Source organism: Brachionichthys hirsutus, chromosome 3 (assembly GCF_040956055.1).
Source record: "Brachionichthys hirsutus isolate HB-005 chromosome 3, CSIRO-AGI_Bhir_v1, whole genome shotgun sequence".
NCBI classification, from domain to species: Eukaryota; Metazoa; Chordata; class Actinopteri; order Lophiiformes; family Brachionichthyidae; genus Brachionichthys; species Brachionichthys hirsutus.
In genome coordinates, this window is record NC_090899.1 from 6377794 (window position 1) to 6395138 (window position 17345).

At 45.0% G+C, this 17345-nt stretch overlaps 1 protein-coding gene across 1 annotated transcript; it reads right to left on the minus strand.

Moving 5' to 3' along the window:
* Positions 1-1839: 1839 nt before the first annotated feature.
* Positions 1840-16210, minus strand: fam171a1 (family with sequence similarity 171 member A1). Its single transcript, XM_068756705.1, has 9 exons — positions 16102-16210; positions 10645-10872; positions 9952-10044; positions 7621-7785; positions 6931-7110; positions 4223-4339; positions 3955-4069; positions 3598-3715; positions 1840-3369 (listed from the first exon to the last, which is right to left on the minus strand). The coding sequence occupies exons 1-9, from the start codon at positions 16208-16210 to the stop codon at positions 1840-1842; spliced, it is 2655 nt and encodes an 884-aa protein (XP_068612806.1).
* Between the last annotated feature and the right edge of the window lie 1135 nt (positions 16211-17345).

A 17345-nucleotide genomic window follows, 5' to 3' on the forward strand; every position in this document is an offset into this window, starting at 1 on the left:
AGGTGGAGAAGGCCAGTGGATTCCTATTTTATTACATTATGCAAGAACACATCATTCCAGTTTGACTGTTTATTCAGAATAATAGGCTACAAATATAACAAAAAGCAACCAAGTTATGCATTAAGGACGCTGAATTGCAACTCCACCCCTGAACTGGAGGTTGCTGTGGAACACGAAGAAAGAAGAGGCCAGTCACAGCACCGACTCATACACCACTTTCACCAGTCAGCGGAAAGGACTATATACACAGTAGCACGATTGCTACAACTACACAAACTCCACATGAATGCATGTTGATTATTTTTTTCATCATTCTCACATGGACAGTCTGGAAAGACCGACTCACAGCCAGCAGCGTTGCAGGAAAAAGCTACAAGCGTCCAGGTGGCATGTGCTAAAATGTCAGTAAATCCTTAACTGCTTACTCAAAGAGAGACCGGCATCTTATCGATTTTAGGATTTTAGGATCGCAGCAGCTGGTAGAATTTTGCTGTGTGGCCTTTGAGTGTGGTGAAGCTGAGGAAAGTTCACTGCATGCTTTCACAGATGGGAGAGAAAGGGGGAGCTGAGGTAGAGGAGAAAAGCTGAAGGCAAAAGAAGGTGAGAAATAAATAAGGTGATCTGTCCCACAAATCTGTAGTAGAGTCAGGTTATTCAAAGGCACTTGTAACATCAGAAAAACAATTAAAGTGAAACACAACACAAATGCATCATCAGTTCCAGATGAACGTTATGCCAAAGTGTTTGTTTTCATACAATTGACAATAAAATGTGTGAAAAATAAAAGCCCTCAACAGAAGAATAAAAACAGCCTGCTTGAGTAAAATACTTGTTGGCAATCAAAATCAGGGATTAAAAGGACAAAAAAGGCATTTCAAGCAGTTATTCAAAACAGGTGCAAAAATATATATACGACAGTGGTCCAGCTATGATAAGCCCTTCATATCAGCGAATCCAACGCTCGCTTTTTGGTGCAATTACAGTTTGGTAGTAGTATTGTATCCTTGCCCACCAAAATACACGCGTGTCACGTTATCTGATCACGTTTCACTGAAGCGCGATCCCATGCGAGGAACATGTGAATATCTACACAAGCTTCTGTTGGGCAAGATTACATTTCCTAACGCACGTAAGAATTAAAACGTTTAGGTTCGGGATGCTTTTAGCGCGTGAACACAAGGGATTAGACTTTCCAGACAGACGAATCACAAATGTTCGTTCCTATTGGTTATAATGTCACCTTAAAGAAATGCCGTGTATTCCTCGTGTTTGCGATTCCTTCACGGTCAGCGGACTGAGGCCAATGTGGCGAGAGAACGAGGATTCCTGTAGTCTTTCATTTGTGAGATTCAATCATCCTGTTTCCACTGCATCTCCTCTAAGCTTACGAGGATAATTATAAGAAAAGGCATATACTTGTTGTGCATAAAATATTTGTCTTTCACAGGCAAATGCGTACATCCAGTGGTGCGTTTATGGAAAGTGATGCGAGGATGGCAAAGTGGAGGACATCAGTGGTTGTTTTCATGAAGGGAACCTGGAAGCTCATGAAAGATAGAAAAAACTTGGGACTAGAAAAAAATCCCAGTGCTAAATTATTCTTCCAGTGCTATAATTCATTATTAATGGTCATATCATTCCAATTTATTTAAGGGATGGGGTCACATTTTTCCACAACTGACGTGGCGATACTTGTATACAATTGAACATTTTTGACATTGTAATTGTTCCACCTGTCGTCACCAGCAGCAAATACATCCGTTATGTGATCTCAACATAGGAGATCGATCGAGAAAGCACTTGTGAAAGGTCACCCTCCTTTACGTGGTCTTGTGTGGATCATTTAAGGTTAAAGGACAACAGAGGTCGCTCCTCTCTTCTCTGCCAAGGACTCTTTTTCTCCTCCTCGCCATCCTCATGCGGCTCAACGCCATCAGGACAGACTGGCCGCAGCGCTTGATCAGTTCTAAAAGTCTCCCCCTCTGGCGTTGGTAACGGAGGAGGCGATGCAGGGGATGGAGAAAGCGACGGGGGTTCCTGTTGAATCTTCACCCCATCCCCCTGCCCCTGCTCCTCATCCCCTCTCTGACCCTCTTTGTTTGGCAGAGCGAGTGCCGTGTCACTGTCCTGTGGAATGCACTTGGGGGTTTCCTCCAAGCCGCCTCCCCCATTCGCATCATCCACACACACCAGCTGGGTGACGGCCACGGCTGGCGTTGTTCCCGCCGCCTCGTTCGTCTCGATCTCCCTTTCCTCTCGCTCTGCATCTTTCGGCCTGTGGCTCGTTCTAGGCTCATTCAGGTCCACGCCGGAGTCCAGACTGGCATCGTTGCCGTGGCTCCGTCGACCACTGCCGCCATTACTTGGCTGATTTCCTCCCCCTGTTGCGCTGCTGTGGCATCCTGCCCGCTGGAGGTCGATGTAGGAGTGGCGAATATGAGCGTTGGAGCGTCCATCAAGCGAGACAAACCAGGCTCGCGGATGAGGCAGAGGCTTCCCCCCCCTTAACTCCATTAAAGTCTTTTCAGCCAACAAGGTGTCCTCACTGTTTATTTCCATCAAAGCCGTTTCCCCGAGTGCCGTTGGGATCGACAGAGACTCGGACAGACCGAGCTGATCTCTGTCACCTTCTTTGGCGGGGGCGGGAGCGCCGCTAGCGAGGGTTTGTCCCAGGGGCTGCTGGGAATGTGAAGCGTTGAGTTCAGCCTGAATGGTCTCCAAGTCACTCTGCTGGTCAGTCTGCAACAGGAGAGCCTGACCAGACAAAGGGTGCTCCCCAGGCAAGCGCATGTAGTGTGCTGGGATCACCAGCGTGGGGCGCACCCTTGGGTAGCCCTCGCCTCCGCTCAGCAGATCCACAGAGCCACAGCAGAGCAGCTGGCCTGGTCGGGAGAGCGACTGGTGATTGGGGCGCTCCAGGTGGTCCACCGAGCGGGACAGAAGATAATCCGGAGCTCTGCACTCGCACCCCTCCCCTCTACTAGGGGAGCGGGGAGGAGAAGAAGGCGAGATGCAAGCGACATTCCCGACGCTGCTCAGCTGGTTAGCCGGGACTGACGGCGCATCTGAAATCCGGTTGCTGGAGGAACAGACAGAGTTGTATGATTGACGGTAACCTCGATCTGTCCCAGACGAAACGGCGCCCTTTAACTGGAACGTCTCAACAGACTGAAGGTAGTCTCTGCTGCGGGGCGTCAGATTACCGAGCGATGAGCCGTGGTGGCTGTTGCCCAGAGAGGAGCGGCTGTTTTTGCTGCGATGGATTATGCTATGTTGACGTTGATTGTCTTGGTGCTCATATGAGAAAGGCCTCAGCATTGGCGTGGTCACGTCAGGCTCAGTTGCTGTGGAAACAAGTTCCAGCTGCACCTACAGATGTCAAAATATAAAGAAACATCTCACCACAGACACTTTTATAACAATTCTATCCCTGGTTTGCCCACCACAGGTCTGTTGGAAGTGTTTATCTGCACCTTCATCAGACTTCTAAATCCATATCTATACAAAATCGGATTTAAATTCAGAATTGTGCGTTTCCTCCCTTACGTTTCCCAGGACGATGCAATGCAAGCACAGTTCTTTGTGAGTCAGACAAACCTCATGGCTGATGAGGTTCAGGTGGGACGTGGAGGTGCCTTGATCCTTCTTACTGCTGTCCAGATCAGAGGACAGTGTGAGCTTGCGGTGAGACGCTCGAGGCTTCAAACAACACCGTCTGAACAAGAGAAGCATCACCAGATATTATAATGAGGAATCCGTTTCAGGATTTGACTTTATTGCTCCTTCCACAATACTGCGATAAAAGCAGACACTTGAAAAGGCAACCAGAATTTCATGATTGTTTAATACTTGCAAGTTGCAATAGATTATTACTGTATATTATACGAAATGTAACAGTAGTGTGACAAATGCGAAGGCTCCTTCTAACATGGGGTTTGATGCTGCTGCACACACCTGCAGAAGTACAACAGCAGGCAAAGAAGGCAGAGCAGGATGAGGGCCATGCCTCCCATTATAGCCAACAGAAACATGGTGTGGTATGTGGTCATGTCATTTGCAAGCAGGGGATCTGTTAAACAGACAAAAAGCAGGGTAAGGAATAAGCTCATAAAAACATTTATATGAAACAGGTTTCACTCACATGCAGTACCACAAAATTAATGCATATGTTGACTTTCCAATATTTGAAAACTAAACGTTTGTGTCAAAGTGGTTTCCCCACCTGAGTGTAGTGGGGACATAGCAGCCACCCAATATCCCAGCTGAGGGGCAATGTAGGTCAGGATGAGCTGATTGTCCTCCTTCTGTACGTGACCCCAACTGCTCTTTATCCAGGCACCTGCATGCACACACACACACACACACACACACAATGACAATTAATACGGCCTGCAGCAAACTCCTGCGTCACTCTCGTGGACCCAACATGGAGAAATGTCCTGTAATCTTATAGGACTTTTCCTCAAACCCACAAACCCAGCATTCGGCCATTAAAAAAATCTTTGACTACCTGTTGGTTAGGAGTGGTCACCATTCGAGCGATCATTTACACCAACGCTGGGAGGAATCTGGGGTTCAATATGTTGTCCGAGGACACATTAACATGCCTCAGATGGGGAATCGACCCACACCCTTCTGATAAATGAGTAAGAACACTGATCCACGTCAATTTTAAACTGTTCATGGCTTGAGATTTCAGTAATGGAGCTGCTCCTGGTGCCCAGTCCCTGTACACGCATATAAAAAAGCCTTTTGGAAACCTTTATATTCTTTGTGCCGTTTAAAAGTGTTTGCAGAAGCCGACTCTTAAGACTTTTAACCTCAATAATAGCTGGTAAAGCGGATTCACGCTCTCTGGCGGTTACTTAATTTAACCAAAAGGGGGCAGCATGCTCCCGCTAGTGTCCTGGACAGCTCGTAAACAGGAGCACAACAGCAGCTCAAGCAGTGCCAGTGCCCAAAAACCACAACAAAGACAAAAGGCTCCGACCGACTCAGTAAATCTGCTTCAAGAGGAAAACACTTCCTTTAGGCTCTCTGGGCCAGCATGGTGTGAGCTACTTTGTGCCTGTGTTTAACCTGCATTTATTCCAGATTAAATAAGGAATCTGTATTGATCTGATCAGAATCAGATTGCAAATTGAAGCATGGGCAGAACACAAGTGGAGACGGGTGAATGGAAATGATAGAAAATAAGGGTAGAGGCGCAAGAAGCAGGCAGAAAGACAAGAGAGGCCTTGTGGCGCTTCTTTGTGACTACAGCCCTGTAGCGGTTGAACAATATTTGTTTCCAAGTAGATTCACCGTAAATCTATCCCACGCACCATTTCACAGGAAAAGATCTGCAAGAGGACGTCAGTTATACGTGTATTGTAAACAACTAGCCGCTACACGAGAAGCTTTTATCAACTTTAGTTTCCCTCTAAAAAATAATGGCCATTTTGTATTCTGTTTCAAACATACAAAAAAAACCACACACACACACACGACCATTTCCCGCTCAAAGAAGTTACTGAAGAAACCAAATCAGGAGCTGGGCCTGTCTGTTGTTTATTTGGTCGGTTGCTAGGGAACATGGGATGGAGCCTAGGGAAAGGGGTCTGGGGATGGCTTGTGTTGTGGAAATAATCACTGCTACAGGTTGTGCGTAGGCTACAAGTGAGAGAGAGCGAGCAAGAGAAATCTTTCAGTTTTTATCAAAGCCCTTTTTATAAGCTCTAGATCTTCATAGACTGGGCACATGAAATTGAAATTAAGCCCTAAACTCCTTAAAATCAGAAACAATTCGGAACCAATCAGAACCAAAGTTATTCTACAAATGAATTCAGAGAAGTGCTTGAATTATTTTAAATGCAGTTAGAATTAAAGCTAATTCAGTGAAGAAAATATCATCACAGTGAAAAGGGACGAGTCGTCTCAGCGTTCATATATTCTGACATTTACAGAAGACACCGCGGGGGGAGGACCGAGTAAGATTAGTAACCTGTTCCCTTCTGGATCATGAGAACAGGTTTTAACAGCCGTGCCATCCAATAGAGAGACCTCTTTGCAATTCTATGAAATGTGTTCGAATGGAGAATAAGACATCAAAAAAAGGCAAGACGGTGTGGAATGTTCAGATGACATATTATACCCACAACGGAAGACTTAAAGAGTAGCTCGCAGCACGAAGCAGCTATCAAAGACAGAAAGAAAGACCAACTGAGCGTGTTTTCAAATGTCAGCTGTTGTTCCTGGAAGTTGATGGACACCCAAAAAAACACCCAAATGGCCAGTAGCTGCAGCTTTTGCAGTTTGACATTGAAGCAATAAATCAACTAAATGATTCAGTCCGACTTTAAATAAGCTCAGTGTACATTTTAGTTCACCGGTTTCATCTTTATAGAGCATTTCTCTCACACTGGCACAAATGAAATGGAGACATGCGACGAGGAGCTGTGAGACAACAACGTTTTCTAGTGCAGACACACATCTGACTCAACTGATGATCCAATTACAATCTTTCAGTCCAGCCTGTCCAAGAAGTACTGGGTGTGGCGTGTCCCCCCCCCCCCCCCGGAACTACTGAAACCTGCTGAAATAAAGCCGTGGGTCCGGAGAGGCTTCAACGGCCCCTGCTCTAGGAGACGGCAACACTTTGCTCTTGTTTAGTTCAAGATTCAAATGATCGCTAGCAGATTATGCTTCCAGTCAAATCTTGTGATCAGACACAGAATCTTTGTATTGAGTAGCATTGCATGTTGGTCATTCCTTATCACTTCAAGAATAAATTCACACAGCAGGAAGTGGTCACCTAGTCAATATGCTTGTAGTTTGTGTGAATTAATTCATAATTAGGTCAAGGTTTATTTTAATAGCTCTTAGTGGGCGATACAAATGCAAACATACTATATGAATCAGTAAAGTGTGTATTTTTTTGTCAGTACATACCAAAGCGTGGGTCAAATCTCCAAGCAGGGATGTGATCATTCTCTTTCAGGCCACTATCAGCAGGCAGGGGAATGGAGACTGTGATTGGCTCGTTCACCTGCAGCTCCAATCCGTCATTGGCCAATAAGTGAACAGAAACGGCTGCAACGGGAGTCAACTCAATGCTCGTCTTCTCCGTCCCTGTGAGGGAGACCGAAAGAGTGTAAGAGAGAGAGATGCAACAAAAAGGAAAGGAAGTGGGAGTGAAGTCCACATGGGGGGGGGGGGGGGGCAGAAAAAGGAGCTGGCAACTGGCAGAGATGTAAGGGGAAACAGAGACAGGAAAGAAAGCAAGGGACAGACAGGAAAAGGGAACACAAGGTGGAGAGTGATAAAACTAGGACAGTGAGGTGGGCACACAGAGGAAGAAGGCGTGTACTATGGGGAGGGAGAGGATTTTAGGGTTCATAAATCTGAAGACTGGACACGCACAAACAGACACACAACCCACATAAAGAAGTGAAACATGAAAACACACAGGGTTTATCGTGTTTCAAAAGCTTGAGGCATTGCTGGGTCTTTCTAATCTACTACCCCCCCCCCCCCCCCCCCCCACAACACCTCTCTACCCTAAATGTCCCCCTTATCTTACTATCCCTATTCCCACAGTGTAGCCTCTGGGCTGCCATCATACGCCAGTAGCAGTCTGACCTGTGCTGTTGCCGCTGTGGAGCTGCAGGTGGGGAAAGTGCTGGATGTGCGAGCTGGTGCTGGTCACGGTGAGGAGAGCCGTCAGGTTGGCATAGGATGAGTCGGACGGAAGACTCAGAGCTCTGCGCTGGAAACGAACCATGGGCTGACTCCTGAAACCTTGAGCTACGACAGACAGGCAGGACGGGCTGAATGCATATTCGGTGTCGTTTAAGTTTCAGTGTTGGGGCCAAGACAGACCCAATCATGATTGGACAACAGCTTTAATGTAATGATTATTAAGCAAAACTGGCTAAAAACTACAGGAACCAGTTCAAGTGATAGAGAAAAATCAACCAATGAATTTGCTATGAGGCTGTCCCAATAAGACTCTAGCTGATCCAGATTGTTGCTACAAGTGGACTGAGCAGAATTAGCACTAGAGATCATCTCTCTACCACGTGATAGATAATGGCACAGCGGTAATGTTGTTGCCTTTTGAACAACAAGACAGCAGTTCAAGTCCTGGTCAGAACAATCAGTGCAAACATCCCACAAGGAAAGAAGATTGGAATCCAACATGAAGAAATCCCGTGCAGAAGGGAATCAAGAAGCACAAAAATGTCCATGGATCTTTTCTCTATACAGAAAAATGAGTGTCCAGGAGGAGAAGAACATGCAGACAAGAATATTATAGAAAGCACAGGCAATACACTTCCACAGGTGCCAAGCATCCAGCTCACTATCAGAAACACATTCCTAGATCTCCCAGTCATTAGAAGGAACGGCAAGTTGGGCTCAGCAGGAGACGGAGAGAGAGACGAGGAAGAAAAGGATGCATTCGGGAAGAAAGCAACATTCTGTCTTGCACATTCAGGCAATTTTTACTCTGCTTCCCCTCGTGTTTTTATTATTATGATCATTACTACTACTAATATTGTTCAGCTATCAGCGTCTGATCGACAATCATAGTAATTCCTTGCATGACAAGTTAAGCCCTGCAACAGTAATTATTTCATCCCCCGTCTGTGAACTTTTTCTCGCCTAATTTCTGCACATCATGCATCATTCCCTCCGGTCTCTGACTGACATTAGCAAATTACTGACCAAGTCCAATAAAGCAGCAGAGACTGCATGTAGCTGGACTCAGCAAGGTGATGTCATTGTAGTCCAACGCCGAGCGCATTCCTGAGCAGTGAGACACCGACCCAGCCGTAAGCGAGCGGTCGCCGCGTTTGCGTTTCTAGTTGTACTCGACGTGAATTTCCACCCTGCTGTACGTGCGTCTTTAAATTAATTTCACGTGTCTGTCTAAGGCTTGTTCATGAAATCGCAGGATGAGATTTATTTCCCTTCTCTGGCAGTTTTTTGGTCAAATGAAAAGGTCCCATTTCCCTTTGTTTAGCGTTCCCTTCCTCAACTCTTCCTGCCTTTTCCCTCCACTTTTCCCCCTCACCTCATCTGTTCCTCCTTCTGTCGGACACCGCTCTGCCCATCCCCCCCCCCCCCCTTCCTCCTTTATTCTCTCCCGACTGCTCCACCCACAACTCCACTTTCCAGCACGTACTGCATCATCCTCATCCTGGTCTTTTTATTCTCTGTCCCAACGCCAAGGTCTATCACTCCCCTGGGCGCATAAATCAACAGCATGGTGACAAAAAGAGTGTGTGGGACAGCAGGCAGAAATGATACACCAGTCGGACACGTGCTACAGGTCGTGTGTGTACCTTGGCCGGTTTACATGTCAATGGCGTCTCTATTTTTAATGTGTGCTGTGTCTGTGAAGTTGTTTTGTTTAAGTCAGACAACACAACGGATACTTTAAATTACTCCCTCGAGCTCCCAGACACAAAAGACCAAGCAGACAAAGAGGTTGTGTTGAGTGCGTCTGAATGAGAGCGCCTTATTCAATATAATTACACGCGCTTCACAAAGAGGCCGACGAGCAGAGGGAGGACGCTTGATTCGTCACCATCTCTACTTGACAGAAATGCATCTGAATGCATCAGCAGTGCTAATTATTTTCAGTTTTAAATAAATATTGGACTTTATCCATGCTTAATTTTCTATTGAACCCATTTTACTGTGTAAATACTTATATAGTAATAAAGAAAAAATAATTTTACAATGAAGTACCTTTGGAAGTTTATTACAAATTCTGGCTGGAAAAAAATATGTTTTAAGGATTCTTGACGTTAAAAATCAGTTGAGAAAGCAAACAGGCTGTACAGTGACAAATTCAATTTTAAGCAGGTTGGTTTAAAATATTCTATCCAATTTGGTATTTGAACAGCGTGTACAGCTAAAAATACATAATTCTTTTTTTAAACACACGCACACGTTGCTATTTACCTTGTAAGCCTGAAACAATCTCGACAACATCTTCATAGACCATCAGAGTGGCAGCTCTTTCTGGAAGGAGGTCCAGGCTAATGGAGGAAAACACTAGAATACAAAAGAAAACACACAAGTGTACACACTACATTAACTGGCCGAATGAATTCACAATTAGATGAGCATCAAACTCCAATCTACCTGCCCACTCTGCTGATCACTGTCAGACATCATAAGCCATTAAACCATCTTTATACATTTTTAATAGTCCTGCTTTCATCCCGCCCACTGTGCAGGACACAAGTCTGACCCAGCAAACTACACTTCTTTCCTCTTCCTTCCTTCCTTTCACTCCTCCATTGTTCAGAGCTGGTAAGCATGATAATCCAATTGGCTGCCATTCCGTCGGCCCATAATAGCCACCCCAAATCCAACACACACACACACACACACACAGACACACACACAGACAGATATTTTGTGTGTAAGGACACCTTAAGCAGCCCCCCTGCTGGCTTCTATTGTAATACTATTAATAATAAATAAGTAATGGTGCATTCCTCTCATCAGCAGCTCACACACCTTGCACAGAGTCATACATTAACGTACACATTCAATTAGCAGAAGACATGGAAATCAATAACTTACAATAACCAATTCTAAATGTGTCCTCTCTCACACACACACACACACACACACACACTTATCTACCAGGTAATCTGGAGGGAGTCCAAGGCACAGAGTTTGGCACATATCCCTGTTTGGTTGCAGTGATGACCAGCGGCGTCCCAAGGCGGTAGGGGAAGCGAAGGTGGGCGTTGCCTTCAGCTGATGAGCTTTCTGTGGATAACGACGTGTGGTTGTTGAAGAGCTGTATGGTTGCTCCTCCCAGGGGCCGCTGTGTGCTGGCATCACTCAGGTACACTCTCAGAGTTACCTCTGCGGACAAACGGCAAAGATTATACCGAGTGTTAGTGTGACGACACGGCAGAGAGACAAAATAATAATAAACTATGACAGGGTGTGATCAATAGACATCAAAGACGGCCGTGTTCTGATTACACTGGGTTCTATTTAAGTGCCACTCCCTTTGTCTCAATCCACAGCGATGGCGTTACACATTTCAGCCAATCAAAGATGCTGATCTGAACATTTCCTGGACTCTTGTCATCAGCGTTTCCTCTCTAAAACAATGGTCCATTTCCTTCTCTCCAAGAAGCCTTGGATTTGAGGTGACCCCCCCAATACATATAAACACCTTCTCTACTGGAAAGGAATAGAAAAAACATGCACACGTCCTGTTGATTGAAGAAAGGGTCATAAAGGTAGCTAGACTTTGAGATCACAAATCTTTGCCCTTGACTGTGAAAACCTCCTTTAAGGAAAAACAATATTTGCATACCAAGTCATACATGTCCCAGAATGGTACATGAAGGAGGGAAAGTAGTTGGAGTTTTTAATGCAACAAACTCACTTTGTTTTTCTCTTTTTAAACCCTCAGGTGTGCAAAAGAAAAGTCCCTACCAGGTTATAAACTTTGAAAATGTGATCTTAGTTATTTTATCACAATCAACCACTAACAGAATGCAATTATCTGTTAATATTACTGACTGGAAAGAATCATGTATCCCCCCCCCCCAGTTGAAAACGGCTGGCACTCAATGAGTCAATTACTTTATATTCAGTTGCATGGCTAAAGACCTTCACCCCAGGGGTCAATTACATCACTTCCTAAATATAATGACACATCAATTACATTCTGTGCTGCTAATATGATGGCAAAGTAAAAAAAAAATGTCAAGCTGATGCAATGGAGTATAACACGTTTATGTTTTTGAGTCAATTTACACACATCGAGTACTTTGTCTCTGAATGCGGATGTAAGTGAGCATTTTTGCTAAAATCCGGCACATTTACATCTATTATATTATTTTGTAATGATGTTCATTAATGTGCACTGTCCCTATCAAATAAATAAATGAATGAATGAATGAATGAATGAATCTAAATGGAGATGAAGTACTATGAAATGGAAAGCAAGTAAAATTAAAGTAAAGCAAAAGTACCACAAAGTGTACAGTCCAGTAAGATTTGCATTTTTAACACATTTATATTACCCTGAAAGTTCACCTCATGCTTCAATACATTGTTTGATATAAAAATAAAAATAAGACTTGGCAGAAACTCTAACATCAGTAATAACTCATCCAAGCTCCTTATTCTCACACACACAACACAGTGACCCGTTTGATCCTCGGCCACGAGCTGACCTTTCTATTTAGGCTGAAAGGTTTTTCCCTCCCTCGCCTCTGACCTGAACGCACCCACCTCCCCTGACCTGAACGCACCCACCTCCCCTGACCTGAACGCACCCACCTCCCCTGACCTGAACACACCCACCTCCCCTGACCTGAACACACCCACCTCCCCTGACCTGAACGCACCCACCTCCCCTGACCTGAACGCACCCACCTCCCCTGACCTGAGCGCACCCACCTCCCCTGACCTGAACGCACCCACCTCCCCTGACCTGAACGCACCCACCTCCCCTGACCTGAACGCACCCACCTCCCCTGACCTGAACGCACCCACCTCCCCTGACCTGAACGCACCCACCTCCCCTGACCTGAGCGCACCCACCTCCCCTGACCTGAGCGCACCCACCTCCCCTGACCTGAGCGCACCCACCTCCCCTGACCTGAACGCACCCACCTCCCCTGACCTGAACACACCCACCTCCCCCATACTCACGGCAATTCAATTTTGTCACAATTCCATCTTGCAACTCCACCCTCCGTGACACACATGCTAACGAGAATGTTAGCATAGTTCATCCCGAGTTCAGCCTCCACCAAAAAAAGAGCGACCATTGCACCAAGAGACCATTAGATGGGCGGAAAGATATGTTGTTCATTAAGCAACGGGATTTGTTGAGCAATATGTCAAGTTACAAACCAATACATCATCTTCCCAAGTGGTTTGGTGTGGAGGTCTTTATCTGTGGCTACTTCCTGACCCCTCACTTCATTCCACTCTTATTGGATTTGCACTGTCACATGAAAACAAAAGGAGCATTGCATCAAGATTTGGTGAGCCTGTGTGTTTTGGAGACATCGTGACCTCATCACCTCCAGTGTTGCTCTCAATGACGAGTTTTTAGGGATACCAGCTGTACTGTAAAAAGAACTCCCCCCCCCCCCAGGAAGACTTGAGAGACAAATGCAAACACTCTCCTTCCAACTCTCATTCAGTAAATCACCACTGCATTGCTAAACAAGCTAGGAGCCCTCCTCCACCTCTGATACATCAAAGACGATCGGCTTGAGGAATGACAGATCCTCGGCCACGAGCTGGATTCTGACGCTCAGCCAGTACCTTTACAACGGCTCCATGCTAAATGCACCCCTTACCTACGTGTACCGAGTACCATATGGAGGATAAAGGTATCAAAGAGAGTTTTTCATGACCAACGCAGAGTACAGACTAATTATCCCAGGCAACAGCAGCTAAAGCAGCAGGATGGTTGCGTGTGTTTGTACTTCAGCAGACAGACCCTGTCAAAATGCAATAATCCTCATGAATATATTAGCAATGTGGTCAGGTCTGACGTAGATAGGAAGGTAGGTTTGAGGGGAAATGCGTCTAGGCCATCTTCCTGAAAAGGAGATCGCTGCCCCCCCCCCCCCCCCCCCACCACCCAAAAGAAAAATTCCCAACCAAAGATAGATCTAATGAAGCAGAACGAAGTTGTGTCCCTTTATCGGACCAGTCCGGCTCAAATTAACTTGTGTTTGATGTATTAAGTAGAAGTGACAGTGAGGCAGTGCATTTGTGCGCCATAAAAGAGAAGTGTGATAAACTGGAAATGCCTGGTATGGCTGGCCTTCACTGGGTGTGTGAACAGGATTGGTGCGCTTCCAAACAGAGAACAAGGGGAAACAGATGCGTTCTGCTTAAGAGGCTGAGTGGAAAGTCTGCTTACATACAACATCCAGTCCAACAGTTGCAGTCACGCCAACATGAATGAGTAAATCTTTTGGCCCCGAGTTAGTTCAAATTGATGTCAGCGAAAAGTAACACCAATCAATTAGTTTGGAATGGGTGCACGGACACAACGAGTGTTTCCACATGTTTTTATGTGCACCTTCCAACTGCTTACACACGAAAAACCTACGGCTTTTGAGTTTGGCACGGTTCCAAATACATAAAAAACATAAAATGCAAGTAGCCCTCATGTAGTCTGCCACCGAAGAGAAAATATTGCAGCAGATGAAGACTCGATTCCATGTGGACCATTAGCGAGAATGCAGTTTTCCTACAAAAGCTATATTTCCACGAGGTTGTGTTTATCATTTTGAAGGTTGTTGGTGCTGAATCCGTAACTGATAATACAAAGAAAATAGTTCCCCCCCCCGCCCATCAGCTTTTAGCTATTGTTTAAATCAAATCAATGATCAATTTCCAACAGACTGATTGTGTTTTTGGACTTATTTAACTTATAAACTTATTAACTTTCTCAACAACTGCAACCAAGAGTATGAAGACTGAGGCTATTTTTTTTTTACCATTCAGACAAATAAAAAAAATCTCATTTGGGAGAAAAAAAAGACCTTTTAAACATTTTGGGAACAAAATGTGGAATTCATGAAAAGTCAGAATAAATTACCCAAGTGGGAAAGAGAAATTGGGCATCTAAAACATAATATTATAACATTACAAATAAAGACAGCAGCTTTCAATAGACGTCCAGTCTGCTATTTTCTTTGTCTGGATTAAAAGATTGAACAGGAATTGCCAATCCCGTTAACTCAGCATGGGACTGAACAATTAGGTTACATCGGCCGGCCCCCATTCTCAGGCTAGAAAGCAAAAGGACGCTCCCTTACTTTGGTAAACATACTATACCATTATACAGCATTTAAATACGGGTTCTGTTCTTGAAGGAGAAGGCTATTGACCCCTTCCAAACTACTATGCTGTTTTATGACCTGGCATATCCTCCCAAGAATAGGCTGTTGGCACTCCCACTAGCATCTCATGATTAAAATCAAGCTTGACTAGCTGGTGACAAATGATTTGATTGGTCTACTTCCAGGCCGCCAGCGAATGTCTGTCTGCTGGAGACGCACTGCCATGCCTATTATGGGCAGCAGTAATGCGAGTGAGATCTATATCTGCGAGGAGATTGTCTGTCTGGCTCCACTCATCCATGCTGCGCCGCCGGATGGTCCAAGAGGAGTCCTCAGTATCGACCTGGACACACCCCACAGGGCATAACTGAAGGTCAATCCGAGGAAATATGAACACCCAGGAGTGAGGAAGTCAAATAGCAAAGAAAGGCTGGGATAGTCTTCAAAAGAGCAGCATTCTGTAGGAACTACTTTATTGTGACGATACAGAAAATGGCCAAATAATGTTTAAGCCAAACTTGAATGTTTCATTATTATTTTTATTTAGACAGATGTGTAGTTATACTTACTGTATTGTTATAGGACTACTGAAGCGAGGACCAAAAATAGCCACTCCTAATTTATTTTTCTTTAAAAAAAAAAATATTAGTAACGTACTGCTGAACGCTTACCTTAAAGGAAATTACATTAAAATTAATTAAATTAATTAAAAAACTTATTTTTTTCACTATTTAGTATTTACTGACATTTTCCAGACTTGAATTTTCTGCTAATAATACAAATAAAGAAGAAGTCATCATTTGTAGTTCGAGCACGCAGGCGGAGTATAAAGTTTGAGCTCGCCGAGCTCTGATCCAGGTGGTTTCCCTCTTCCCTGAAATGTAGCAACGATCAAAATGACAAATCAGAGCAGCTGGACTCGCTCCCCTACCGGGCAATACGGTTTCCGTCATTGAGAATAAATACTACGCATGCAAAACATGTTGGTTGACGATTTTACACCAGGGAATAAATCCAGTAGAGATTATTTTGTTTTGTTTTTATGAAAAAAATAACGTCAGCGAACTTTTTGTGTTTTTTCTCCCCCCCACCCCCCCCACTAGCTAATTTGCTAATGTTAGCTAGCTAGCGTGAAGTTTTGGTCCCACCAGCACCAGTGCAGGCTAGCGGCGCGGCTAGCCACCGCACATTCCCAGCCAACCCGCCTTTCCTCGGACAGAACGAGCAAAGGAAGCCGCACAAAGAGAAGCACGTTTACCCTCTGCCGTTGTATCCCCCGCTAGCGTTTTGCTGACGGCTTCGGAGACGAGGTATCCCAAGAGGTAGAGTCCTATCGCAGCGGCTCTTCCCCACCCCGCAGCCCGCATCACTGCAGATGTTGTCTATCAAGCAAACGGCTTAAAAAAAAAAAAACACAAAAATTAGCTTTTTAAAAACTCGCTGCCCGCTCACAGCAGCGTAAAGACGGTGTATTCCGCAAGGGGGGGGTGGTGCTGCATACTTAGCAGCACCACCATTGGATTTGGGCTTGAGAAGTCGCGTTTCTTCCGCGCGTCGTTCTACCGCTCGGGCGGCTCTTTCACAAACGGACCAGGGTCATCGAGGAAGAAGACGGCCCCCCCAACAGGCGGCTTCCACACACACACACACACAACACACACACACACACACACACACACCGCTGTCGTCCGCGGACCTCCAGCGCCACACGCTGGTCACATGATAAAAAGTAAATAATAAGGCCTTTCATTAAGAGATGAGCTACTGCCAGTCAGTAGCTAAAATTCGCAGAGGCTGGAAAAATGACTAAAATTGTTATCAGCGAAGACCTAATTTTAATTAAATACACCTATTAGCATACTTTACTGTGAACGAAAATTGGTTTGAAAACTGCAATGAAGAAATATAAATCGTCATAATTGGCTCTTCGCTGATTATCTCTGACGTAAAACCCAGCTTTACACAAGTAAGCTGTAAGTAAGCTAAACTATGAAAAAGTAAAAGTAAAAAAAAAGTATTAAACTATGAAAAGTCACGCTGTTCCTCAACAATGAAGTACATTCTGTAATGTAAAGGTTTAGACATGCCCTAAAATGTATTGCATCTTTGCCTAACAATCTGCTGCTCCTCTACAATGTTTTGTGGGAATGAATCTGGGTGAGCGAGGCTTCAATGCCGTTCAGTGATTTCATAACCCTGCATACAGTTTGCTCGTACAGTCTCTGCTGCTTCTGTGGAAACCAAATGAACCAGTACGAGTCTGGAGGATCAAGGGAAGAAACTTACCTCCAGAATGTGGAGATAGTTGTAGATGCCTTTGACATATTGTGAGCAGAGATGTGGCTGGTCTGCATCCTGCTCATCAACCTCTTCCACAGAGAGCAGCGCCTCCAGAGAAAGCCTGGAACGACTCCTGCTCCTCCTTCATGGAAACGTCAGCCGGACCCTCAGGTACCGTGGGGAGAGGATCCACTGGGCTACTGGAGACAACACCTGATTAGT